This window comes from Lipotes vexillifer, unplaced genomic scaffold (assembly GCF_000442215.2).
Source record: "Lipotes vexillifer unplaced genomic scaffold, Lipotes_vexillifer_v1.1 scaffold760, whole genome shotgun sequence".
Classification (NCBI taxonomy): domain Eukaryota; kingdom Metazoa; phylum Chordata; class Mammalia; order Artiodactyla; family Lipotidae; genus Lipotes; species Lipotes vexillifer.
In genome coordinates, this window is record NW_006772931.1 from 1159319 (window position 1) to 1183247 (window position 23929).

Below are 23929 nucleotides of genomic sequence, written 5' to 3' on the forward strand. Positions count from 1 at the left end.
TTATTAAATAGGATATAAAAATTACTAACCATAGGGGAGACTAATGAATAACTTCTGTTCACCAAAAGACGCAATTAAGAGTGTAAACAGGCTAGCTGTAGAGTAAAAAAAGATATTTGCAACGTAAAGTCAACAGAGTTCTTATCTAGAATATATAAAGGACCTCTACAAATAAATAAGGTAAAGACACTCATAGAAAAATGAGCAAGAGACTTAAACGAGCAATTCACAAAAGAGGTTATCCAGTATGTGCAATGTAAGACGTGTATAGAAATATTCAAAGCAGTATTATGAAGTCAAAAGCTGGAAACGACCCAGATGTTCATCAGTAGTAGAATGAATAAATTATGGAGCAATCGTAAATTAGAATACTATACAACAATGAAAACGAATAAATGTTGATGACTTTTAAACATAAGTTGAGTGAAAGAAAGACAAAATAATATACTATATAATTCTATTTACACAGAGTTCAAAACAGCTCAAACTAACCAATGGTGGTAGAAATCCAGATAGTGGTTACTTTTGAAGAAGAGAGGCTAGTGATGAAGAGAATACACAAAGCAGGCTTCAGTGGTGCTGGTGATCTGGTTTCTTCTGGTATTCACACTAGTGTGTTTAGTTAACATAACTCACCATTTACTTGTGAATTATATACTATCTACATTTTATAAAGTTTCTAAAGCACAATAAAAACTTGCTGATTTTCTTTCAAATTGAACTAAGTTTTAATGAGATGTTATTTTTAAGTCCTTTGCAATAGTATCACCAGCTTTTATCTGCTTCTAAGTACATAAGCTTGTGGGGAACTAGGTTGATGATATTTGACCATCCAGTTAGAATATAGCTCCCCGACTATACTCCAATAAAAATTAATTTTAAAAAATGGTAATTTTGGTACACAATAAAGTTTTTTAGTTTAAAAAAAAGCAAAAAAAAAAAAAAAGAAAGAAAGAAAGGAAAAGAATATAGCTTCCGGGCTTCCCTGGTGGCGCAGTGGTTGAGAGTCCACCTGCCGATGCAGGGGACATGGGTTCGTGCCCCAGTCCGGGAGGATCCCACATGCCACGGGGCAGCTGGGCCCGTGAGCCATGGCCGCTGCGCCTGCGCGTCCAGAGCCTGTGCTCCACAGCGGGAGAGGCCACAACAGTGAGAGGCCCGCGTACCGCAAAAAAAAAAAAAGAATATAGCTCCCATCTGGGCCCATACCCTATAATATAAGAACAAACAAGGCATAATCTTTTCTTCCCCACCTTGTTGCTACTGGCAGGAGAATGGACAACTTCAGGAAGAGGCAGGAAAATGTTACTTTCTGAGGGGAATATAGTCTCCAGACACCAGGCTTGTCCTGGACAAATGTGACCATCCAGTATTTAACAGTAGCTTCAAGAATCATCAGTTAATGATCCTATTAATTCTATCTAGTATGATAATCTCTTCATATGAAAGTCTCTGATTAAAAAGAGCTTATTGATGCTGTATTTCTTTTTAAAAGATTGCCAGCTAAGCTGTACACCGTATATTTAGTAATCAAGCCTCATAAACATATTCCCTCTGATCTTTTTCCTTAAAAGACTTTGCATTCATGAAGGCTATCCTTTTATATATTTAAATTTTTTAAGCCAAATACATGTATTTTTCAAAAATATTTTAAATACAAAAAAGAAACATTGCCAATGAAGTCTTTATCACCTTTTCAGAGTTAAAAATCGAGAATGAGTGGAGCCTATATGACAGATTTACACTGAGTCAAATTTAGTTTATACATTTCAGTTTTCAGTTGCAACATTGCATCCTCTTAAAGTGGAATTCCTGGAATAAAAACTAATCAGGATAAATGTTTAGTGTTCGCTTTTCTTTTACACAATTTATATTCGCTAAGCTTGATTTTGTGTCTTTCCCTTGAATAATCTTTCATTAAGCGTGAATGATTGCTTTCCTCCATGTGTTCAGGTTCATCAGCTTGGCTGCGAAGTTGTTGTCTTGCTATTGGAACTAAATCCTGACCAAATAAATCTTTTCAATTGGGCAATTGACCGATGCTACACCGATTCCTACCAACTCGCATCCGGCTGCTTCAAAGCCATAGCAACTGTGTGTGGAAGCAGGTATGAATTCTTTAAGTGGAAGGTACTGGGCACTGGCAAGTACAATTAAGGTTACTCTTCATCGTATGAATAATTGAGAGCTGACTGTTTTTGCAAATATTTGAGCAGAGTAAATTCTAAGGAAATACAAAATGGCCTCTCTTTCCCCAGCAGATAGCCTGTTCCCTCTAAGTTTACAGCTACGTTGATTTTTCATTCTACTAGGAGAATGGTTTGTAGTTATAGACTGGAAATTTTTTTTTAATTGCCTGGAAATTTATAATGACGTATTAGAGCAGGATTTGAAAATGGTAAAGATGCCTTAAAGGAATTTCTAGAAATGTTTGTGAAAGGTATGAACTGTAAGCACTACAGCCATTTTGAGACCAAACTGAACTCAGGAAGCAACCTAAAAATGTTAAATTTCTCTTGCCCAAACCTTGAGAAAAGAAAAAAAGAAAGGAAAATGTGTCTCCTGGGATTCCATGGTTTACACTTTTAAATCCAGTGCCCTAGCTATGTAAATCAGTCATTCAGTGGAGTATTTCAGTTCTATAATTTATTGAAAGAAATTTTTTCATAACTAAGACGAAAGGGTTAATGAAGCCTCCCCATATTGCAAAAGCTATTCCCAAGAAAGAGCTTATCATGTATTAGAAATCGAGAGAAGGCAGCTCAAGTTTATTTTATTTTTTTAACATCTTTATTGGAGTATAATTGCTTTACAATGGTGTGTTAGTTTCTGCTTTATAACAAAGTGAATCAGCTATACATATACATATATCCCCATATCTCCTCTCTCTTGTGTCTCCCTCTCCCCCTCCCTATCCCACCCCTCTAGGTGGTCACAAAGCACCGAGCTGATCTCCCTGTGCTATGCGGCTGCTTCCCACTAGCTAGCTATTTTACATTTGGTAGTGTATATATGTCCACGCCACTCTCTCACTTCGTCCCAGCTTACCCTTCCCACTCCCCGTGTCCTCAAGTCCATTCTCTACATCTGTGTCTTTATTCCTGTCTTGCCCCTAGGTTCTTCAGAACCTTTTTTTTTTTTTTTTTTTTAGATTCCATATCTATGTGTTAGTGTATGGTATTTGTTTTTCTCTTTTTGACTTATTTCCCTCTGTATGATAGACTCTACGACCATCCACCTCACTACAAATAACTCAATTTCGTTTCTTTTTATGGCCGAGTAATATTCCATTGTATATATGTGCAACATCTTCTTTATCCATTCATCTGTCGATGGACACTTAGGTTGTGTCCATGTCCTGCTATTGTAAGTAGAGCTGCAATGAACATTGTGGTACATGACTCTTTGAATTATGGTTTTCTCTGAATATATGATGAGTAGTGGGATTGCTGGGTCGTATGGTAGTTCTACTTTCAGTTTTTTAAGGAACCTTCATACTGTTCTCCACAGTGGCTGTATCAATTTACATTCCCACCAACAGTGCTAGAGGGTTCCCTTTTCTCCACACCCTCTCCAGCATTTGCTGTCTGTAGATTTTTTGATGATGGCCATTCTGACTGGTGTGAGGTGATACCTCATCTGTAGTTTTGATTTGCATTTCTCTAATGATTAGTGATGTTGAGCATCCTTTCATGTGTTTGTTGGCAATCTGTATATCTTCTTTGGAGAAATGTCTATTTAGGTCTTCTGCCCATTTTTGAACTGGGTTTTTTTTTATACTGAGCTGCATGAGCTGCTTGCAAATTTTGGAGATTAATCCTTTGTCAGTTGCTTCATTTGCAAATATTTTCTCCCATTCTGAGGGTTGTCTTTTGGTCTTGTTTATGGTTTCCTTTGCTGTGCAAAAGCTTTGAAGTTTCATTAGGTCCCATTTGTTTATTTTTGTTTTTATTTCCATTTCTCTAGGAGGTGGGTCAAAAAGGATCTTGCTGTTATTTATGTCATCAAGTTTATTTTTGAAAGGACTGTTATAGGCTGTTGATTGTCCCTTTTAATTAAATATTGCATTTTAAATAGCTATCTTGAGCTACAGGGTGAAGGGAATAAATGTAAATTAGTTGTAAATTCCAACCTGTTATGGTTCTAAATGAATAAGAACAGTATTTTAGAAGACATCTACTTTCAATCAACCTAAAATGAACATGCTTTTTAAAGAGGCAAGTTTCTCTGTAATATTTTTCTTTCTTTTTTAAAGATAGTAGATAACATTCTAGCTTTCGTTTTCCATAATCTTAGTAGTAAAATTTTTATTATCTATATACGTTAATTTCCATAAAAGTCACATCAGATGAACATAATCTAAACTGTCTGATTTTCCATTTGTTTATTTCTTGATGTTAGCAATACTAAGTAATTTATTTATCCTATTGGATATTACCAAAATAACATTTTTTATAAGAGTCTCTTTCTCTGGAGTGTTGTTTTATTTTCAGGTATTTCAGCATTCTAAAAATAAATTTCTGTTCTTTGATTTTTAAAAACATATTTAGAATCTATGACTTAGACCATAGATTCATTTGACAAAAATGAGAGTAATAAAAGCTTGCTCTCTTCACTGCCCTTCTCCCAGTGAACTTGGTTTGAACTATCCTAGTCACATTTATTTCATTGCGTGGCCCTCTCATAAAATATCACACTGCATTCCTCTGGATAAATCTAGGTATTTTTTTTAGGGAACACAAATAAATGTTTTATGACTTTAGCAATATAGTCTCAATTCCAATAATATCTCAGTCACAAAAACATTAGGATATTAAGCCCTCTATGTTTAGAGTAGATTTTTTAAGATAGCATCCTAAAATATTTTGGTTTCTTAAACACATATCGCCTATCAGCTTATTTCACAACACTCATCTGTTCAGAGGGAAGGTCAGAGGGCCAGGCAATGCCATGGCTGCAACCTCACTGCCAAGGCAGTAGCCAACATGTGACCGTAAATGGTGGTCGTTTCTCACCACAGGGCACGTTCAGAATTGAACGTTTCAGCTGTGGCTTAAATTTGCCCTCTTTTCCCATAAGTTCTCAGCCTGTGTCGTCTGGATAAGCCTCCAGATTTGTTTGCGCAGTCCTCGCACTTCAGTTTTCAGTACTTTTTCAAAAGCAACTCTGGTGTTTTAGACTTTGTTTTCTGCAAGTTTGCTTCTAAAAAAACACCTAAGTAATTTATGAAATAATCTGTTCCTAAAATATCATACATAGACTGGATCATATTTTAAATTCCTCAAGCAAGGTGTCTGTGCAGTAACTCCTGCAACAAGACATACCCTAAAGTGAAGAATTCTTCCTGTAAAGAAAAGAATTACCTCTTCCTTGTCAAATGAGAATGATCATACGCTGTATTTATTTTTGTAGGAATATGACAGTTTATAAGCAGTCTCATTTTTTAAGGAACGACTTATAACTGACCTTAAAATACCTAAAAGATTTAACATTTTAAAAATGCTCTTGTGGATTAAAATATTCTACCTTTAGTTTTAGAACTAAAGCAGTTTTTACATAGTTAATATATCAATCCTTATATTCAACAGCTGTGATAATGGGAAAAAATGGTTCTCTGCATTTTTCTTTTTAGTTTATTTCTACAAATGACTCTGTGTGTGTGTGTGTGTGTGTGTGTGTGTGTGTACATGCGTGTGTTGTGAACTTGCTGGTCTCCAGTCAAAACTATAGCTGTAACTATAACTATGATCTGACTCTGGTGACGTTGAGAGATTTGGAAGTCAGAGTGGAAAGTGAATAGGACCAGGGGAAGCGGGTATAAAAGTAGAAAGTGATGGTAGAACTAATAATATTAGTTTTGAAGCATTTTTCATAAGGTATGTTTCATATTTGATTAAAATCTATTAAATGCAGCTCAGTACTATAATTTAGCACAAAAGAAAATAGCTCACCTGTCAGGCAGCATTAGTTCAAATAACTGTTTGGGTTCTCTATGTGTTCTTATTAATTTTCCCCTCAACTCCAAGTTATATCAGTTTGGAAGAGATAGGGAAATTGAGAAAGAGATTAAATGGCTTTCCAAGGTTATAAATCAAGGTAAATAATATGCTCTGTATTAAAAGTATAGACCGCTTCCAATCACTAGCTTAACTCAACAGAATTCTCTTCATGTTTAATTAAATACTTAAGAATGCCATTGTTTTTACTCTTACTCTGTAACATACGACTAGAATATAGTTAATAGATGTCTTAGAATTATATGCAAGATCAAAGTTTTAATTTTTAAAGAATTTTGTTGGGTTTGTTTTTGGAGGTGGTTTTTGTTGTCATTGTTCTTTGCATGTCTGCCTTGCCTTAACTGTCTGTAAATCTTTACTAATTTAAATCAAGCCCTGCAAACTTGAATCCTTAAAAGTAAATGCCCCACATTTCTTAAGGGAATAGCCTCCATCTATTGCCAAGGAAGACAAGGGAAGCTTATGATTCATGAATCTCAGTCATACTCCCTAACTGGTGATGTAGAGCCTCATTTGGTTGTGTCACTCAGCTGGAGAATTTCAGGAGAGCACAGAGTTTGGGAATTTGGGCTCTGGAAACATACTGTCTTGAGGTTGAATTCTAGCTCTGCCTCTCATTAAGCTCTGTGCTCTTGAACAAGTTACTACAAATGCTTACTCATTTGTGAAATAGGAGTGATAATAGGGTTAGGGTAGGAATTAAATAAAACCAATCTCTTGACCTAAGGTCTAGCACATGATAAGCACCCTGTAAACACTATTATTATTCAACAGCTATTGGAGGCAAAGAGCTATGATGTAATCATATCAGCTGGTAAAATCTGCTTCTCTTTAGAATAAAATTATTCTGAGCTTCGTCATTTAGTTCTAAGCCAGAGCTAGTGGGTATTTCTCAAATTCTTCAGAATCTCCTCTCTTTCAGATTGAAAAAACAGTTTTATTTCTTGTTTACTTTCTGAACCATATTTACCTTTCATATTTATTTTACCTTTTTTTTTTTTTTTTTTTTTTTTTTTTTGTCTTCTCAATGCATGAAAGAAACTGAGCTCTGTTTGGGTTCCATATTTCTTCTCTTCTAGAAACTGCCTCCAGGCAATAAGCTGGGGCCGTTTTTTTTGCGGTGTGTGGGCCTCTCACTGTTGTGGCCTCTCCCACCGCGGAGCACAGGCTCTGGACACGCAGGCCCAGCAGCCATGGCCCACGGGCCCAGCCGCTCCGCGGCATGTGGGATCCTCCCAGACGGGGGCACGAACCCACGCCCCCCACATCTGCAGGTGGACTCCCAACCACTGCACCACCAGGGAAGCCCTACCATTTTATTTTTATTCTGTATGAGCACAGCTGTCTTTATTTCTTTTACCCTTCCACTGCCTACGTTGAATAATTAAATACTGAAAAATGTGAGATTTGGTTTCTAAGCCTATTTTAAACATCTAAGTACAGATGTTTTATTTATGCTCTTGTACTCATTTGAGAGCTTTCCAATTTTTTCCTTCTCTGGGTTTCCTTCATTTTCTGTATCTGTGTTATTTCTTTCAATGTTGTTCCCCTTAAACTCCGTAGCTCAGTCTTAAGCAGCTAATTGAATTCCCTAATTACTTGGTCAAGTGCATAGCCCTGCATAAGAGGGAGGCTTTGTCTACCCTTCTACTGCCTTTAAATCCCCAGTGATCCTTAGTAGTTTCCAGTGTTTATTTATATTAAAAACATATGTATTAAATCCCAGTGTCAGAGACAGCAATGTAGGTAAGATGTCTCTGCTACTATGGGGCTCAGAAGAAAGTTACCTTTCTATTTTCACAGTCAGAAAGGTCTGTTTCCAGATACTGCAGTTTGTAAGAATTCCAAATTAGACTGGCCATGAAATGATCTATTGTGAGGTGTCCAAGAGGCTGATAGCACTGCGGATAAGTGTTTGAATTCTTTGGAGTCATAAAATCCAGGATGGAATCTAGACTCCACTGCTTCTCCCTAACCTTGGCAAGTACTTAACTTCTTTAAGCCTCACAAGCTTGTTGTGAAGATTAAATAACAAATCTAGATAAAGGACTCGGTACAATAACTAGCACAAAGTAAGCACATCATAACATAAATGTTATCCATTGTTTATCATCATCCTCACCACCATTATCTGGGGGCTTTGCCCAATTTCTCACCTAACACATCAACCTAATGCATTTTTGCTCACTTAAAATTAAAGTTCTAGAAAAGCAATCATTTGGGAGTGCTAATTGGTAAAGCCACTTTGGAGGGCAATATAGCAGTATCTACCAGAATTTTAATGTGCCCTTTGACCCTGCATGACCTCTTCTAGAAATCTGTTCTAAAGAAATACTTGCACATGTGGTGTTTGTGGTATTATCATAGTGAAAAAAATGAAAATAACCTTTAAATGTCCGTCAACACATGTCAAAGTTTGGCTTCCCCAGGAAGCAAGAATCTGAGGTGGAGATTTGAGTCCAGGAAATTTATTAGGGAATGCCCTTGAGACCAACATCTGTGGGGAAGTGAGGGAAACAGGACTGGGCGGAGGAAAGAAACCTCAGCCAACCCACAGGGGTGCTCCTGGGGAGTAGGCATGACGTTGGCCTAGGCAGTTCCCAGAGAGCTATTCAGCCAAAGGTATCAGCCTGCAGCACTGTAGCGGGAGACTGAGTGCCTCAGTCCTGAAGGGGAATCTAGGTGGCACACCACAGCATCCACTACAAGAGTGGTTATTTATGGTACGTCCATACTATGGAACACAGTCCAGCTACTAGAAAGACTGAGCCTCACTGTCCAGTGAAAAAGCGAATCCCCAAACAATACATGTAGGTAGTATAATTACATTTATGTTTAAAATTCTGTGTAACGGGGGAGAGGTATTTTCATATATAACCTTTCAAAATGGTGTTCTCTCTGCCCCATGCTACCCCTTCCATGGCCTTGCTAACAATTACCATGTCTCTTGGCGCTTCAGGGCTTAGTTTACCTGTTTCCTCCTTCAAAAAGCCTCCTCTAACCCCAAGTCTGATGTAGGTGTCCCTTGTCGGGATTCTGTATCATGCTGTGGATAATCCCACCATAGCTCATCATAACTAGACTGTATAGTTTGTCTCCCTAACTAAACTGTAAGCCTTCCTTAGGGGAGGGCACCAGCCTTACTAACTTAGTATCATCTATACTTTGCAGTTGTGTCTGATAGATGTTTGGTGTTTAATAAATTTAGATAGATTGAATGGAAATAGTAAGTCAGTGAGCTGTTGAGAAATTTAGACATACTGTCTTCTTCTTTTCCTCTTGTATTTGGTTTTCATTGAAATCTATTTGCAGTAGATAGACTTTTGTGTTCATTTATCCTGGCGTGACTGTATTCAGTTTTAACCCAAAATAGAGCTATTTCCCTTCACCTGCTAATAAACAGCAAAAGAATGAGGGGGGTGGGGGAATGGCCACATGGGCTTGGGAATGTCATTAGTAAGTGTGACCAAGGTCAATGTGCCACCTAGAATTTTGAGAGGTAATGATTTATCAAGATTACTAGCCAGGCTATCTCATAAACTATGCTGTTTATTTTTTTTTTAGGAACTATCCCTTTGACATAGTGACATTGTTAAACCTTGTTCTATTCAAGGCTTCTGACACCAACAGAGAGATTTATGAAATCTCCATGCAGCTTATGCAGGCACGTATCATTGACTGCGTTGAAATTTCCATCCTCGAGCACAGAAAATAGAAATGGTAGTTGATCTGCTGGATTGCTATTTATTGACACGTATTTATTTATTTCTGCATATCACCGGTGGATGTGACGAGTGAGAAAACAATTACATAATCTTCTGTAAACGTAGGAAGCAGCTGATGCTTTACCTTTCATACAATATTAAAATATTCAGTCATTAGTTTTTATTACAAAACTTTATTCAATATAAATACTCCTGAGATAGCCACCCAATGCTTTTTCATACTGTTTATTGCTTTCCTACTTCTTCTTTATAGATCCTTGAAGCAAAGCTTTTTGTGTACTCGAAGAAAGTAGCTGAACAAAGACCTGGAAGTATTCTCTATGGAACCCATGGCCCGTTGCCGCCCCTGTACAGTGTGTCACTAGCCCTCTTGTCGTGCGAACTGGCCAGGATGTACCCCGAGCTCACTCTCCCTCTCTTCTCAGGTACCATATGATAGTCAGTCATGACGTGTGTGTGATCATTTCTGCTCTAAGTGTTCTTACTTTTTAAATTCTAGTGTAATTTAGAATCAAAATTATTGATGCTAAATTTGTAGCTCAAAATTACTCTGGGCTAAGTTCAGTTACATATAAAAGTAAATTCAAGAATATTTTTAAAACAGTATATTTATCTAAAATAGTGTAGGTATAAATAAACATAGGACAATGTGAAGATGCTTAGATGAATCATAATACTTTACATACACTGTGTATGTAAAATTTCCCAAAGAAATTAAATATGGGTGGTATAGCTTCTAATACAAATAATTGCTGTAAGTTGGTTTTTGGTGGTGGTGATGATGGTATTTTGTAGCTTGAATGTTACATGTATCAGTAGCTTGAATGCTACATTTGTTGAGAGTTTGTTGAGAGTTTGAATCGGGGCACACCTTTACGAGTAATCTTTGTGAATCATGTTTTGGAAAATCCATTTATCTGAGACAGACTTAGTCACATCCTTGCATTGTGCCTGAAACAGTGGAAGGACTCAAGGAAAACCTTTTTGATAAATTAATTTTCTTCTTGGAAAACTAAAATTTATTTTTATTCACTTCAACCAAGATTTGAGTGCCACCTGTATGCCAGGCACTGTGATTGGATCCTAGGAATACCAAGGTGAATTAAACAGCCTCTCCCATCAAAGTTTCATTGTCTAGTAATAAAGAAAGCTGTGCAATCATATGATTATGATACAATTTTTAAAAAGCACATTCTCTGTATGAGATGGAAAATCAGGGGGTAATCAGTTACTGGGCCAGGAATATCAGAAAAGACTTCCCAGAGAAGTTGATGTCTGAGCTGCCATTTGAAAGAAGAGTAGAAATTTGCAAAGCAGATAAATAGTTGACATTGCAGTTGGCAAGCAGACAGGCATTACAGGCCAAGGAAATATCATATGCATTGGCTTAGAGGTATAAAATACAATGATGCATTTGAGAGATTATGTAGTAGTCAGTTTGGCTAATACAACATGCAGGGAAGGGGGAAAGTTTGAGATGGTCACAGACAGGCAGAGAGGCAGAAGTCAATCTTGGAAGGCCTTGTATTGTACCCTAAGGAGTTTGTAGGCCAGTGACCACATACGTGCTCCTTGAAACCCCTCAGAAGCCTGTGAACAGGAAGGGCATCCAAGCGAGCTGCTTGGATTTTGAAAGCCACTCATCAGTTTCAAGCAAGAAGAGAGGGGACGAGATCAGAGTGCATTTTAGAAAGACTGACTGCGGTGTGGTGAATGGATTAGAGAACATCCAATCTAGAGAGAAGAGACCATTTGAGAAATGATGACAGTAGTCCACGGAGGAAATGAAGCGGACCTGAACTCAGCCCAGTGAGAGCAGAGGGGAGAGACCAGAGTCAAGAGCTACCGGGCGGAGTGCACAGAAGGGAGTGCCTAGTGCCATATCGGGGAAATGGGCGATGATAACCCCACCTGGAGAGCTGACTGGGGAAGAAGAGGAGGGTCAGGCCAAGGCAGAGATCATGAGCTAGCTTTGAGTGTAGGCCTCTGTTGGGCATCCTGAGTATAGACAGACCAGGGTCAAGGGAAGGCCAGCAGTAGTGACTCACGGAAGACCAGAGGGGTCAGAACCATGGGAATGAATGAGGTCCTGAATGGAGAACGTACAGAGTAAAAGAAAGAACCTGGACCCCCAACTTTTAAGGACCAGGCCAAGGAAGGGCGAGGGAGCAGAGAGGGAAGGGAGGCAGGTTTATAGAAGGAGAGCACCTAGAAGATGTGTTTTATGGAAACCTAGAGAAGACAGGACTTAGGGAGACGGAGTGGAGCAGTCCACAGTCCTATAGATCCCAGGAGATAAGGTCTAAAGACTACCCTGTGGGTTTCACAATTCGTTGCTAACTGTCGGTAGTTTCCATGGAGAAGCAGCAGCAGAAGCTGGATCTCAGGGGCTTGGCTAGAAAGAGGCCAAAAAAGAGAGGATGGGGCTATAGTAGGACGCAGAGTCAGAGGATGAGCGAGACTCGAGCTCGCTTCTTGGCTGAGAGGGAGAAGCCTGTAAAGAGGGAGAGACTGACAACTGGGGAGAGAGAAGGTGAACAGTCCAGCACATTTAATAAGAAAAGAAGCTCATGTAATGAGTTGCAAGTTCAAGCTAAATTTCTGTCAAGAACTGACCTTTTGGCTATTTTGATTTATGAGGAATAAGTTGTTAAAAATAACGTGGAAAAGTAAGGAGGTTTTAATAGATTCCTCGCTTTTGTTTATACTGCCTGTACCATTAAAAACCCTGTGGTGAGATTTTTACTGCCTGTAATTTCAGATGACTTAATTCCTTGTACGTAGCCAGGCCAGTTGTTCAGGTCTCTCCCAAAAGCCAGCAAATGTATACGGGATCCCACTGACATTGTCTCACAGTTTATTTAATTTGTTTCTAAAGAGGTGAATGAGGGGTTGTTCGTGTGCCATGGCAATTTTTTTCTCTTTTCCCTTTAAAACATCTCTAAAAATCCAGGCCCTGATCTAGGTGCCTGGGATACCACAGACAGACATCCCCACCGCCTTGGACCTTATGTCTGACAGACAAGATAAAATAAACATAAATAAGCAAATTATTTATAAATTTTATAGATATAAAGCTATAAATACAAATTTATTTTACATAAATGAGTAATATGATAGAAGGTGCTTATTGCTACGTAGATTTTTATACCGCTGTTGAAAGACAACAGGTATTCTTAAAGCAGTTGTCCCTCTGATTGGAAAGGTTTATTTCTCTCCAAGTCCCAATAAATTTTTTGTGTCATAAAAATCCATGGTATCAGTCATCACATTCATGTAAGTTTAGAAATTAAGTAAATTTTGAAATTTTGACCTGTGTGAAATATAACAGCATAACATGTCTGATTATCGTGCACAGAATTAAGTATATTCTTATTCTTCAAAATAAAAAATTGTCATTTTAATTTCAGGAAAAGGGCCAAATCAATTAAAGCTACTGTTTCAGGGATGCGGTGGATTATCTCGGTATAATTCCTGGCATCCATGTTGTTCTATTGTGTAGCAGGCATGAGCTCTCTAAATGAGATTACACGCCTCGCTGGATGCTAGCAAATGCATCAGGCCAAGCTTTCTAATTTCCCTTAGGATAAAACAGTTTCTTCCATAAATATTAGAAAGAGGAGATGACTTAGAACTTGCAGCATATACATAAAGTTGTGCTTTTATTTCTATAGAAAGCTTATTCAGATTGTAAAATTAAATGCTGCTGGCAGTGAAACAATGTAAAAATGCTATCAGAGGAAGTAATGGTGAGATGACCGGGCTGGTCATCTAGTTTTACCCTTTTGACTCCTTATTTCGTAAAACAAAGCGTGGCATTGAAAGCACACTTGCCACATAGTTGGCAGTTCTCAAGTAGACACCGTGGACATGAGTCCACACACTGGGTTTGTTCTTCCTGGAAGTTTGCATTTCACTTTTTAACAGCTAATGGTTCATGCAAGGCACTTTGTAAAATATAGGCATAGTTGAAAGGTAAGTCATTGTTATAATAATCGTAACTGCTATTTATTAAGAGCCTGCTGGATGACAGGCACTGTGCTGAGTATATTATACACATTATGATGGTATCTTTTAATCCTCACAATTGCCCAAGGCAGGACCTGATGGGCCCCATTTTACAGATGAGGAAATTGAGGAACAGAGAGGTTAAATAACTATCCCAGAGTCTCATGCAGCTAATAGGTTGAGGAAATGGGATCTGGTCACATGTCCTTCTGATTCCAAGTCCCCTGTTTTGTCCACCCTAACGTACCTCTTACACTAGCAGTCGATCTGAATCCAGGAGGTCTTCCATCCCATCCCACCAAGCCTGTGCTCTCCCCGCTGTGCTCTCACTTTCCTCCACGGAGCACCTGCTGAGAAGTGAGGGGCTTGAGGACAGGCCTCAGCTCTAAGATTGTATGGCCTTGGGGAGCTGCTGTATATGAAAATGCTTTGTAAACGGAGGGCTCTGTTGGATCTGTCAGTTGCTGTTCATCTTTCGGTTTAGTTTGATGAGATGACATGGCTCTCGGTCACTGCCCTTCCCTCTGTAGAGGTCAGCCAGCGGTTTCCCACGACGCACCCGAACGGGCGTCAGATCATGCTCACCTACCTGCTGCCCTGGCTGCACAACATCGAGCTGGTGGACAGCAGGCTGCTCCTCCCAGGGTCGAGTCCCAGCAGCCCAGAGGACGACGTCAAGGACCGGGAAGGAGAGGGGACGGCTTCTCACGGGCTGAAAGGCAATGGCTGGGGCTCCCCGGAAGCTACGTCCCTGGTGCTGAATAACCTCATGTACATGACAGCCAAGGTAAACTCCAAGGAATCATGCCTCCATCCTGTGCTCCCACATCCCAGGAAACCCGGGATTATACCTGGGGGAAGTGTCATCTACCATTGAAAGTCACAAAAATAGGGTGGGGTTGGTGGTGACGGTTTCATAACAGTGTGAATGTGCTTCATGCCACTGAACTGTACACGTAAAAATGGTTAAGATGGGAAACTTTATTTTACCACAATTTTAATCGTGATCCTAATCATCATCATCATCATCCTAACATTTGAAAAATCATATGAATAAATATTGTGCATTATAAATTCCTAAAAAGTGGCATCTTTCTGATGAATGGCCATTTTTCCCCTTCTTATGATTTTGAGATGACCGTGACCCTTAAAATGACTTTTCATCGGACATTTTGCGTCCTCACGTTTTTCCTGTGTGTCTCCCGAGCTGGTTTTTATTTTGTTGGTTACAGTATGGAGATGAAGTTCCTGGACCAGAAATGGAAAATGCCTGGAATGCTTTAGCCAACAACGAGAAATGGAGCAACAATCTGCGGGTCACCTTGCAGTTCCTGATCAGCCTGTGCGGGGTTAGCAGTGACACGCTTCTCCTGCCCTATGTGAGTGCCCCTCTGATGTTCAGTGGTCGTTATTCTGCCGGTGGTTCCATCGGCGGTTTGCAAGTCGGAATGTGCTCTTTGCTCCAAGTAGAATAGGGATGTCAGATTTCATCAGTCACGCTCATCTCCTGTGAGCTTTCTAGATGTTACATAAAAGTTCCCTTCTGCCCCTCTGAGATGCAGACTAGTGTCCTAGTGACACCTCTGTCACCCCCTTTCTAAGACTTTGGACACGGAAACCTATGAATTTAGGCGTAGACATTTTTCTAACAATTACCTAAATCTGTCTTCTAGAAACATTAGACCCACCTGTTATGTAAGAGAAACTAGGTGACACATTATATTTTTACTAATAAAGTGTTTCATGCTTACATCCTGATGCTCTTAAAACAATAAAAATGGAGAATCTCCCAGTTTGTCTCTTCAAAGGCAGGTGGTAAGAGAGAGAAAGAAGCAAAGAGAAATCCTACTGAGATTCCCACCACTTAGTGTTTGTATTTAAAGGTGAGGTGATCAACAAAACCACTACATGTTTAAAACCCTGACTCAGGGGCTTCCCTGGTGACACAGTGGTTGAGAGTCTGCCTGCTGATGCAGGGTACACGGGTTCGTGCCCCGGTCCGGGAAGATCCCACATGCCGCGGAGCCGCTGGGCCCGTGAGCCATGGCCGCTGAGCCTGCGCGTCCAGAGCCTGTGCTCCGCAACGGGAGAGGCCACAACAGTGAGAGGCCCGCGTACTGCAAAAAAAAAAAAAAAACCCTGACTCAGTTGGCATCTGTGTGCTGGTTGCTTTTCTGAGAGATTTTGTGCCTGCCTGCTGTTCTGGGCCACATCAGCTGCATTACAGCAGCTTCCGTGCCTCAGGTTTGGGGGCTATGGTGATGCAGAGCTTTAGTCCAGGGTTAATTTTACAACTTAAAGCTATGCAACCAGCTCAGACTCGTTTGTTTCTTTGGTAGCAGGAGACTGAGTTTTTGGGTTTTTTTTTAACAGAAACAGCTAGCAGTTTTCCCCCCATGGTTCTGTATAAATAAAATACTTTCTCAAGGTAAGACCTTACGTGGCAAGTTTTTAGTTTAGATAGAATCATGTTTAGCCCACAAGTTATCCCCAAAGTAACTCTTATAAACTCAGCCATTAGGGAAGGTAAGGCCTTTAACCACACACTCCTATCAGATGTGCATGTGAAAGGAAGTGAGTTTTAACCCAGACCCTTGACTCCTCCTGGGAGAGGAGGAGGCTCCATCAAGGTGAGCGCTTCTGGGGGGATGATGTGGTCAACAAAATGAATGGGTTACCATCTCTGCTGTCGACAGCCTAGCATTCTTGCGGGTGTGCTCTGGAAAATATCCCTTGTGTTCTGTTTTTCATCTCAGATTAAAAAGGTGGCCATATACTTGTGCCGTAATAACACCATTCAAACCATGGAGGAGCTTCTGTTTGAGCTACAGCAGACGGAGCCGGTGAACCCCATCGTCCAGCACTGTGACAACCCGCCCTTTTACCGCTTCGCGGCCAGCAGCAAGGCCTCGGCAGCAGCCTCCGGTAGGGGACAGGAGGCTGGGTAGACACCTCGTCGTGGAGCTCTGGATTTACCTTTATGTAGAGCATTGAAAGGATATGAGTGTGTGCTTGTTACTTTCTCTTATTCCTACATATACCCTCATTTAAAAGATGGCTTAAGGATAGCTGAGACTCTTAGGTCCTTGTCTGATTAATGAAATGATGCTGTAAGGATAACCCATAGTCGGGAGCCAGGGACTCATATGCGCAGAGCTTCTTGCTTTAGGCTGAGCTTAGAGTGGACACTAGTCATTTAGGTATCTCATTTCTGGACCTTCCTTCTTGTATTGATGGAATTCTCTTGGCTAATATTCTCCCAGGGTTTACTAAAATGCCCCCTGACCAGTGTTATCACTTTCGATAAATTGGTCTCTCAGCATCTTTTATGAAATATATACCACCCTCCTCAAATTCCTTGATGCTATCTTCCTTTCAGTTCACCTAACGCTGTAACTACCTTCAAACCTCTCTCCTCCTCTGGTGTCTTATGCCCTCTGTGTGTTCACATCCTGCTGCCAGAGCAGTGTTCTTGCAAAGAAGCAGTGGCCTAGGGATCAGAAGCTCTAGGAACTTGGAAATGCTTCACTAACATTCGTTTAATAACTCCTGGACCCAGAAATGCTAAAGCAGCTAACAGCAGGGCTGGCCACTGTAAATAAGCTTGTTACCTAAGCAGCCAGGAAGAAAAGGTTTCAAGAATGTTGTAGCCTCGCTTTATAAGAGAGTTGAGGAATTTGGTTTGACCATAGCAGATGTCTGGGATTCTCCATTTCAGTGGGGCAGACTTGGAAGGTTGTTTAGAATGTCTGAGATTATGCAGAAGACGTAAGGAATCTCACAGACAGATTTTACGGGAAATCCTTTCCTGGAATTACTTGAGACTTGAGCTTGACCCCATCGCAGGTATTTCTAAGTGTTGCTCTTTAATCCCATCTACAGGAACCACCTCCAGCAGCAATACAGTGGTTGCTGGCCAGGACGGTTTCCCAGACGCTGAGGAAAGCAAGATATTGAAAGAATCTGATGAGAGGTTGGTGCACAAATTTGGTTTAACATCCAGCTTAACTTTCAGCAATTGTCTATACAAAGCATTAGCAAAATTCGTGGGGCTTCATAAATTTCACACACACACACGCACACACACACGCACACACACATCCTTCTTTGTTTTTTAGAAACACAGATTGACTTTCAGACTCCACTCTCTATATCCCTAAAGATAACAATTTCCCGCTGAGCAAAGCCAGAGGAGAGAAAGATTAAGAGAGATGTTCTGGTGGCTGAAGCCTACTTACCCCAGGGCTTAATAAAAACCACAAGTTGTTCTGCTAGTGGGCACAGACCATCTGGAGTTAGAGGGAATTTCCACGTGAAATGTTCAAATCTGGGTCTTGAATAATTTCTTAGAGACAGAGTAGTTATCTTGGGGTGAATTCTGTGAAACATCATCATTCTTCTTTTACCTTTACTCTGTCACATCTGGGTTAACCAAGAACACCGTCTAAAAGAAGTCTCAATCCCCTTCCTGTTAGCTCTTTAATGGTAATATTTCTCTTGTTCGTATTTCTGCCTTCACGTTGTCTAGGAGCTACCCATAAATAAGCAAAATCTGGATCACTATTTCCTGCAGTTGGTTGTGAAGATCAGAGACACAAACCAAAAGAGATAACAGGACTCAACTTTGAAAATTAAAATTAGAATGATTCTCATGGTGTTGAAAACTCCTTAGATTGAATATTTTCTAGTGAAAAGTAATGGGGAGCCCTTTCACTTAAGAAATTAATAACAAGGATGAGATATTCACAAATTCATACTGGAGAAAATTTAGTGGATCAAATAATGAAAATAATTCATTTAGCCTAAAAAGCCCCTAGATGCTTCATGACCATCCTCAGGATTTCATCCTGTACACGAGAATACATCAGGGGCTACAGGTGGAAGATTATCTGACATGGGGCTGGAGTTTTGAAAGTTCATTCTCTAATTTAGGCATTTATCAAATTCCTCAACATGTTGATTACTGGCTGGCTGCACTGCTTTTAGGCAGATGCTCATCCTGTGAGCTTGCCTTCAGATCAAAAGCTCTAACTCAGTAGGTCATGAATTATAGACCTTTTCCTTTACAGTTCTCTAATAAAGGCCTTTCTTTCTCAGAAATGGATAATTTTCATACTCTATACATCAATGACAGTACAAGATTATTAATTAACGTGTTATCTTTTCATCTATATTTGCCAGTACCTTCTTTGGAAAACTCCCTCATGGTAAAAAAAAAAAAAAAAAAAAAAAACTCACATATTTCTCTAAAGATATTTCTACTTTCTGGTGGGAGTGTAACATTCTTATCATTTAATGTGTAGTCTGAAGTTCTCATCTTAATTGTATTAAGGGTAGAAAGGTGATACATTTCCATACATTACCATCTCATTATAAAGGCCCCTTTAGGACCAGAGTTCTGAGTGTCCTGCCTAAATTTTTAGTGGTAGCCTTTAAAATGAAGAAGCCAGAGAATATCTGTACTAGGCTTTCTTGTTTATCTCTTGCTTTCCTGCTCTATCACCACATCTCTGTTGGCCATTAAAAAGCCTGATGCTACCCACATTTTTACATATTTGTGCACATCTGTTATTTCATACTGACTGTATCTGTTTATCTACTTATAGGTAGGTTAATTGGTCATATTTATATATATATGATCATACCTATATGGATGTTCTATCACAAAGGATACTATTATTCCATTGACCCTATATTCCACCTATGCTACTCCTCTAATATAGTCTTTTCTTTGAAGGTAGACTGTGCCCTCAGCCTAAAGTATCCTTTTTCTCTGCAATCTACTTACCGCCTTCCTCCCTGTCATGTTGCTTTATAGATACTTGTAAGCATACTTGTGTCTCAACCACTAGATTTTCATTCTTAGAAAACAGATTATGTAGCTCTTATACATCTTTCTATCCTCAGTGATTACCCTACTATGCTGTACATAGTAAACATTTTTTAAAATGTTTATTCAGTATGTGAATGAAAATTGGAGAAACATCACAGCCCCAGAGGTGGATAAGCTATCCAAACACCCTCCAGCCCCCCTTTCTCCCTCCCTCTTACTAACCCCATTACACAAGACAGTTATTTACTCTGTTCTTTACAATCCTTCTAGACAAAGAGCCTACAGAGATAATCTTGGTCACAAATACTGATGACCTGGCTGCTGTGTGACACAACTCCTGGGGGTACCAGTCACCAGAATGCATTGTTGGGCTCCAGGGGGCACCATGGAGTTGAGCAAAGCGGCAGCCCTGATGCCAGGTTCTTTACAACTAGTTAATGGTCCTTAGATATAATTCAGAAATATTTAATAATACCATACCTACTGACATAAAGTTTAGATAACTTATAGTAAAACCAGGGTAAAAGAATGAGTCAAGCTAAAAGGAAAGTACAATAGTTATGTCAAAAGTCCTAAAGAGAACTACTGAAAGTTAATATTAACCTAACATTGAGTTCCTCAATAGTCAAAGTAAGAAAAGAAAAATAGAGCAAATTTTGTAACTTTCAGTACATCAGAAAATAAACAAACAAAAGCAATTCACTGGAAGCTACTAAATAAGTATTCCTAAGCTCTAAGAAGTATTATTTATCATATAGTTTTTAAAATGAAACAATAAAGTGAACACATATTTTTAATTAAAATAACAGTTTGTAAAATATGCAGAAACAAACCGTTTAAGTATTTTTAATACATCAACCATTGATAAAAGCCATGAAAGGATTGTTCATAAGGAACTAAAAGCAATAAACTTCAGCTATGTAAGTTTCTGGTGATCTGTGTTGATACAGGGGTAGAGATTAGTAACCCACAGAAAGTTGTGTAAGTATTAATTTGAGGGAAATCAGCAAGAGAAAATTTAGGGAAACACTTCGTGCTTCTCGGTTTTCTCTTAGCAGAGCTATTTTTATGATACATTTCTAAGACATGTACCTTTATATTAAAAGACTGTTCAGTCTACTTAGTCCTTGAAATTCCTCTAGGACCTAGACCCAAAATTATTTTCTTCAACCCAGGAAAGCAAATGAACACAGCAGATTTTACTCTTGGGAATCAGTTTTTTACTCTTTCTTTTTGCCAAGTGTACACTTCCCTGCTCTGTGGTTTCAACCTTCTCCAGAATAAAGAGAATAGTCTGGAAGGGGCTTGCTCCTCCCCTTCATCTTGGCCTCATAAACGCCTCCTAGCAATCCTTTAGATCTATCTCAAAAGGAAAGAGAAGAATTGACATCCTTTCTATAATTCTTCCCTGCCTGGCTTTCCCGAGCACGATTGTAAAACCGACGTATATCACAATTCTTGAATAGCTAGGAAGGCTGCAAAGCTCTCTGTCCTGTGGAAATCTCCAGACGTGGAATTCTTTCATCACCCTGTTTTTATTCCCTGTTGAATGATGTCTGGGCTCTGCATATGCTGTTTATATCTTCGCATTTATCAGCATAAATTTGATTGTAGAACTTCCTCAGAAGGTAATAGGTTTGTCACTTTTCCAATTTCATAAGTACCAGTTAGACAATTACGTGGCCTGATTTATATGAAACTAAGCAGATGTCCTCCATCTTCTGTTTTATGGATTCACAAATTAATAGCCCAAAAGATAAGAGAATGAAGAATGTTTGAAATACAAAGTTACTGGGAGAAAGATGGCTTGTCAGGACCAAAAAAAAAAAAAAAAAGCTGCTGCAAATATCTACAGAGTGAATAAAACCAAAGGCTTTATACTCAATACATTTCTATATTCAGAAAATTCAAATCATCGTTGCGGTGTTCTGAGGTTATACCCTGGGACAAGGTAGCATCTTAATGGTACATCCAGTACATTTTCCTGAAATATCACTGTTTCTCCATACATTGTTGAGGACGGCTATAGCCATGTATTTTCTAGTGTTCTAGAGGGAAATAGAGTGTTGATCTGCTATCAGTTAGGATGGAACACCCAGTCAGTAATGTAGGTAAAACCCACTTTGTATCATTTTATGTAAAGTAAATATAGACGTACCATTTCACCCACACTTCCCCTCATCCACACCCTTGCCTGACCTTATAGCTCTTTAGATGGTAAAAATGCTATTGATCTGTAAGTCTTTGGTGCCCTAAAAAGGCATTCTAGAAATCCAAGGTAGAGGTATAATAATTAATACCTTATAGTTGGATGGTGACTTGGAGTTTTGGAAATTCTCACATCATTTCTTTTGATTCCCACAGCAGTCCCAACAAAAGATTGGGTGAAATAAATGGTGAGGTGTTATTATTATTCCTTCTTGGCAGGTGTGGAAACAGGGTCCCCAAGGAGGTAAAGGACTTGCCCCAAGCTAGTGAGCGAGAGCTCAGCCTGAGATCACATGTCCCCCCCTTCTTGGAGGCAACACGGCAATAAAAGCATCCCTGTACTGCCACCTTCCTTGGGCTGACACTGGATAAGTTGCTTAGCCTCACTCAGCCTGTTTCCTCATTTGCAAAGTAAATGATGCTTATCTCAAAGTTGAGTGAGTGAGATTAAATGAGTTAATGTATGTGAAGTTATTATACTTCAACGTTTTTTTTCTCCTTTTTTTTTTTTTTTTTTTTTTTTTTTTTTTTTTTTAGCCACAAGAGAGACCAGACAGAAAGAGTCCCTCTGGTTATATCATGCCTCAACTAATACCTTTTCCTAAAAACACTTTAAGGAAAACTTTAAAGCTGGTTAAGTCCAAAATTTGTTATGAAACTATTTTTGTTTCCAGCTATTTCCAATTCTATCTCCTTTCACTTATTCAATCATTCAACAATTATTTCTTGACCACCTCCCATATGCCAGGTTACCATGTGAGTAAAGGATTCATGATATTCAGTATCATGCCCATTTTATTTCCAAACAAATGTTATAATTTTCTAGTTTAATTCAAATATTAGTCTTAAAATGTTTCTTTTCAAGGTTTGAACTTGTGCTCCTGAGCACGGGTGACCACTGGCCCTCTCGAGGACAAAAGGAATGTTTGGTGTACACTTTTTGTTTGTTTGTTTGCGGTACGCGGGCCTCTCACTGTTGTGGCCTCTCCCGTTGCGGAGCACAGGTTCTGGACGCGCAGGCTCAGCAGCCATGGCTCACGGGCCCAGCCGCTCCGCAGCATGTGGGATCTTCCCGGACCGGGGCACGTACCCATGTCCCTTGCATCAGCAGGCAGACTCTCAACCGCTGCGCCACCACTTTTTACAGTATTCTTTTAGGAAAAGGATCACGAGAACTAGCTGCCCAAAAATAGTATGTTTTTCTGTGTCACAGCACAAACACACATGTCAGTATCTCATGATGGTTCTTGTATTTGAAGGTTCAGTAACGTCATTAGAGCCCATACCCGTCTGGAGTCGAGATACAGCAATAGCTCTGGAGGATCGTACGACGAGGATAAAAGTAAGTGCCAACAGGCTGGGGGCGTTCAGATGGAAGGCAAAGGGTTGAAGAATAGAAAATGAGTATTTTGATTATTCTTGTTCTAATCACTAAAAAGGGGCCCATAAGTATTAAGTAACCATTTAATCCAACTATGTAGATGGGCAAGTCAGCCTCTTAAAAGTAAAAAGAAGCCAAGCAGTGCATGAATCAAAACTGTTAAAACTTCAAGCTACTACCTAAAATCATAGTTTGTATTCTTGGCCCTTTTCCTTGGTAATGCAGTTGGGGAAAGGCTAGTAAGAAATTGTCTCATGAGGAAACAAAGGTTTCCATTCAATTTATTGACCTGTCTTGGGAGTGGATTTAACGTTTAAGCTTTGTGAGTCAGCTCACCCAGGATAGATTTGTTTTCACATTGAATATCTCAATGGCACAGTCTCAGTGGCCAAGTGAAAACTTTGCCAGACTGGGAGATAAAATTATCACAGAAATTTCATTGTACCTCGGGAAGTTGGAAAACCCAAAAAGGTCAATGCATTCATTAATTTTGTTTAAGCCCTGGACAGGTTGTGTAGATACTCAGAAGGTGATGGGTATTACTTGTTCACAAGTTACAGAAATCCTGGAACCAAAGAACACTCCCAGTGACATTTAGGTATGCTAAGGAAATCGGTAAACTATCTGGTAGAACTTATTTGTCTATTTTGGTGGAAATAGTAATATGATATCTCATGAGTTAGGTTCATTCTGTAAGTCAGTGCATTGGGCCTTTGTAGTGGTTGTTTTTTTTTTTTTTTTTTTGGGTACGCAGGCC

At 39.4% G+C, this 23929-nt stretch overlaps 1 protein-coding gene across 1 annotated transcript in view; it reads left to right on the forward strand.

The window, feature by feature from the left end:
- The window catches only part of FRY (FRY microtubule binding protein), a 261625-nt gene that overhangs the window by 166430 nt on the left and 71266 nt on the right, over positions 1-23929 (forward strand). Inside the window, exons 29-36 of the mRNA XM_007447941.1 lie at positions 1954-2108; positions 9582-9681; positions 9996-10167; positions 14281-14537; positions 14983-15129; positions 16507-16675; positions 17633-17723; positions 23051-23133. Coding sequence (XP_007448003.1) covers positions 1954-2108; positions 9582-9681; positions 9996-10167; positions 14281-14537; positions 14983-15129; positions 16507-16675; positions 17633-17723; positions 23051-23133 — 1174 coding nt within the window. The remainder of the gene's footprint in view (positions 1-1953; positions 2109-9581; positions 9682-9995; positions 10168-14280; positions 14538-14982; positions 15130-16506; positions 16676-17632; positions 17724-23050; positions 23134-23929) is intronic.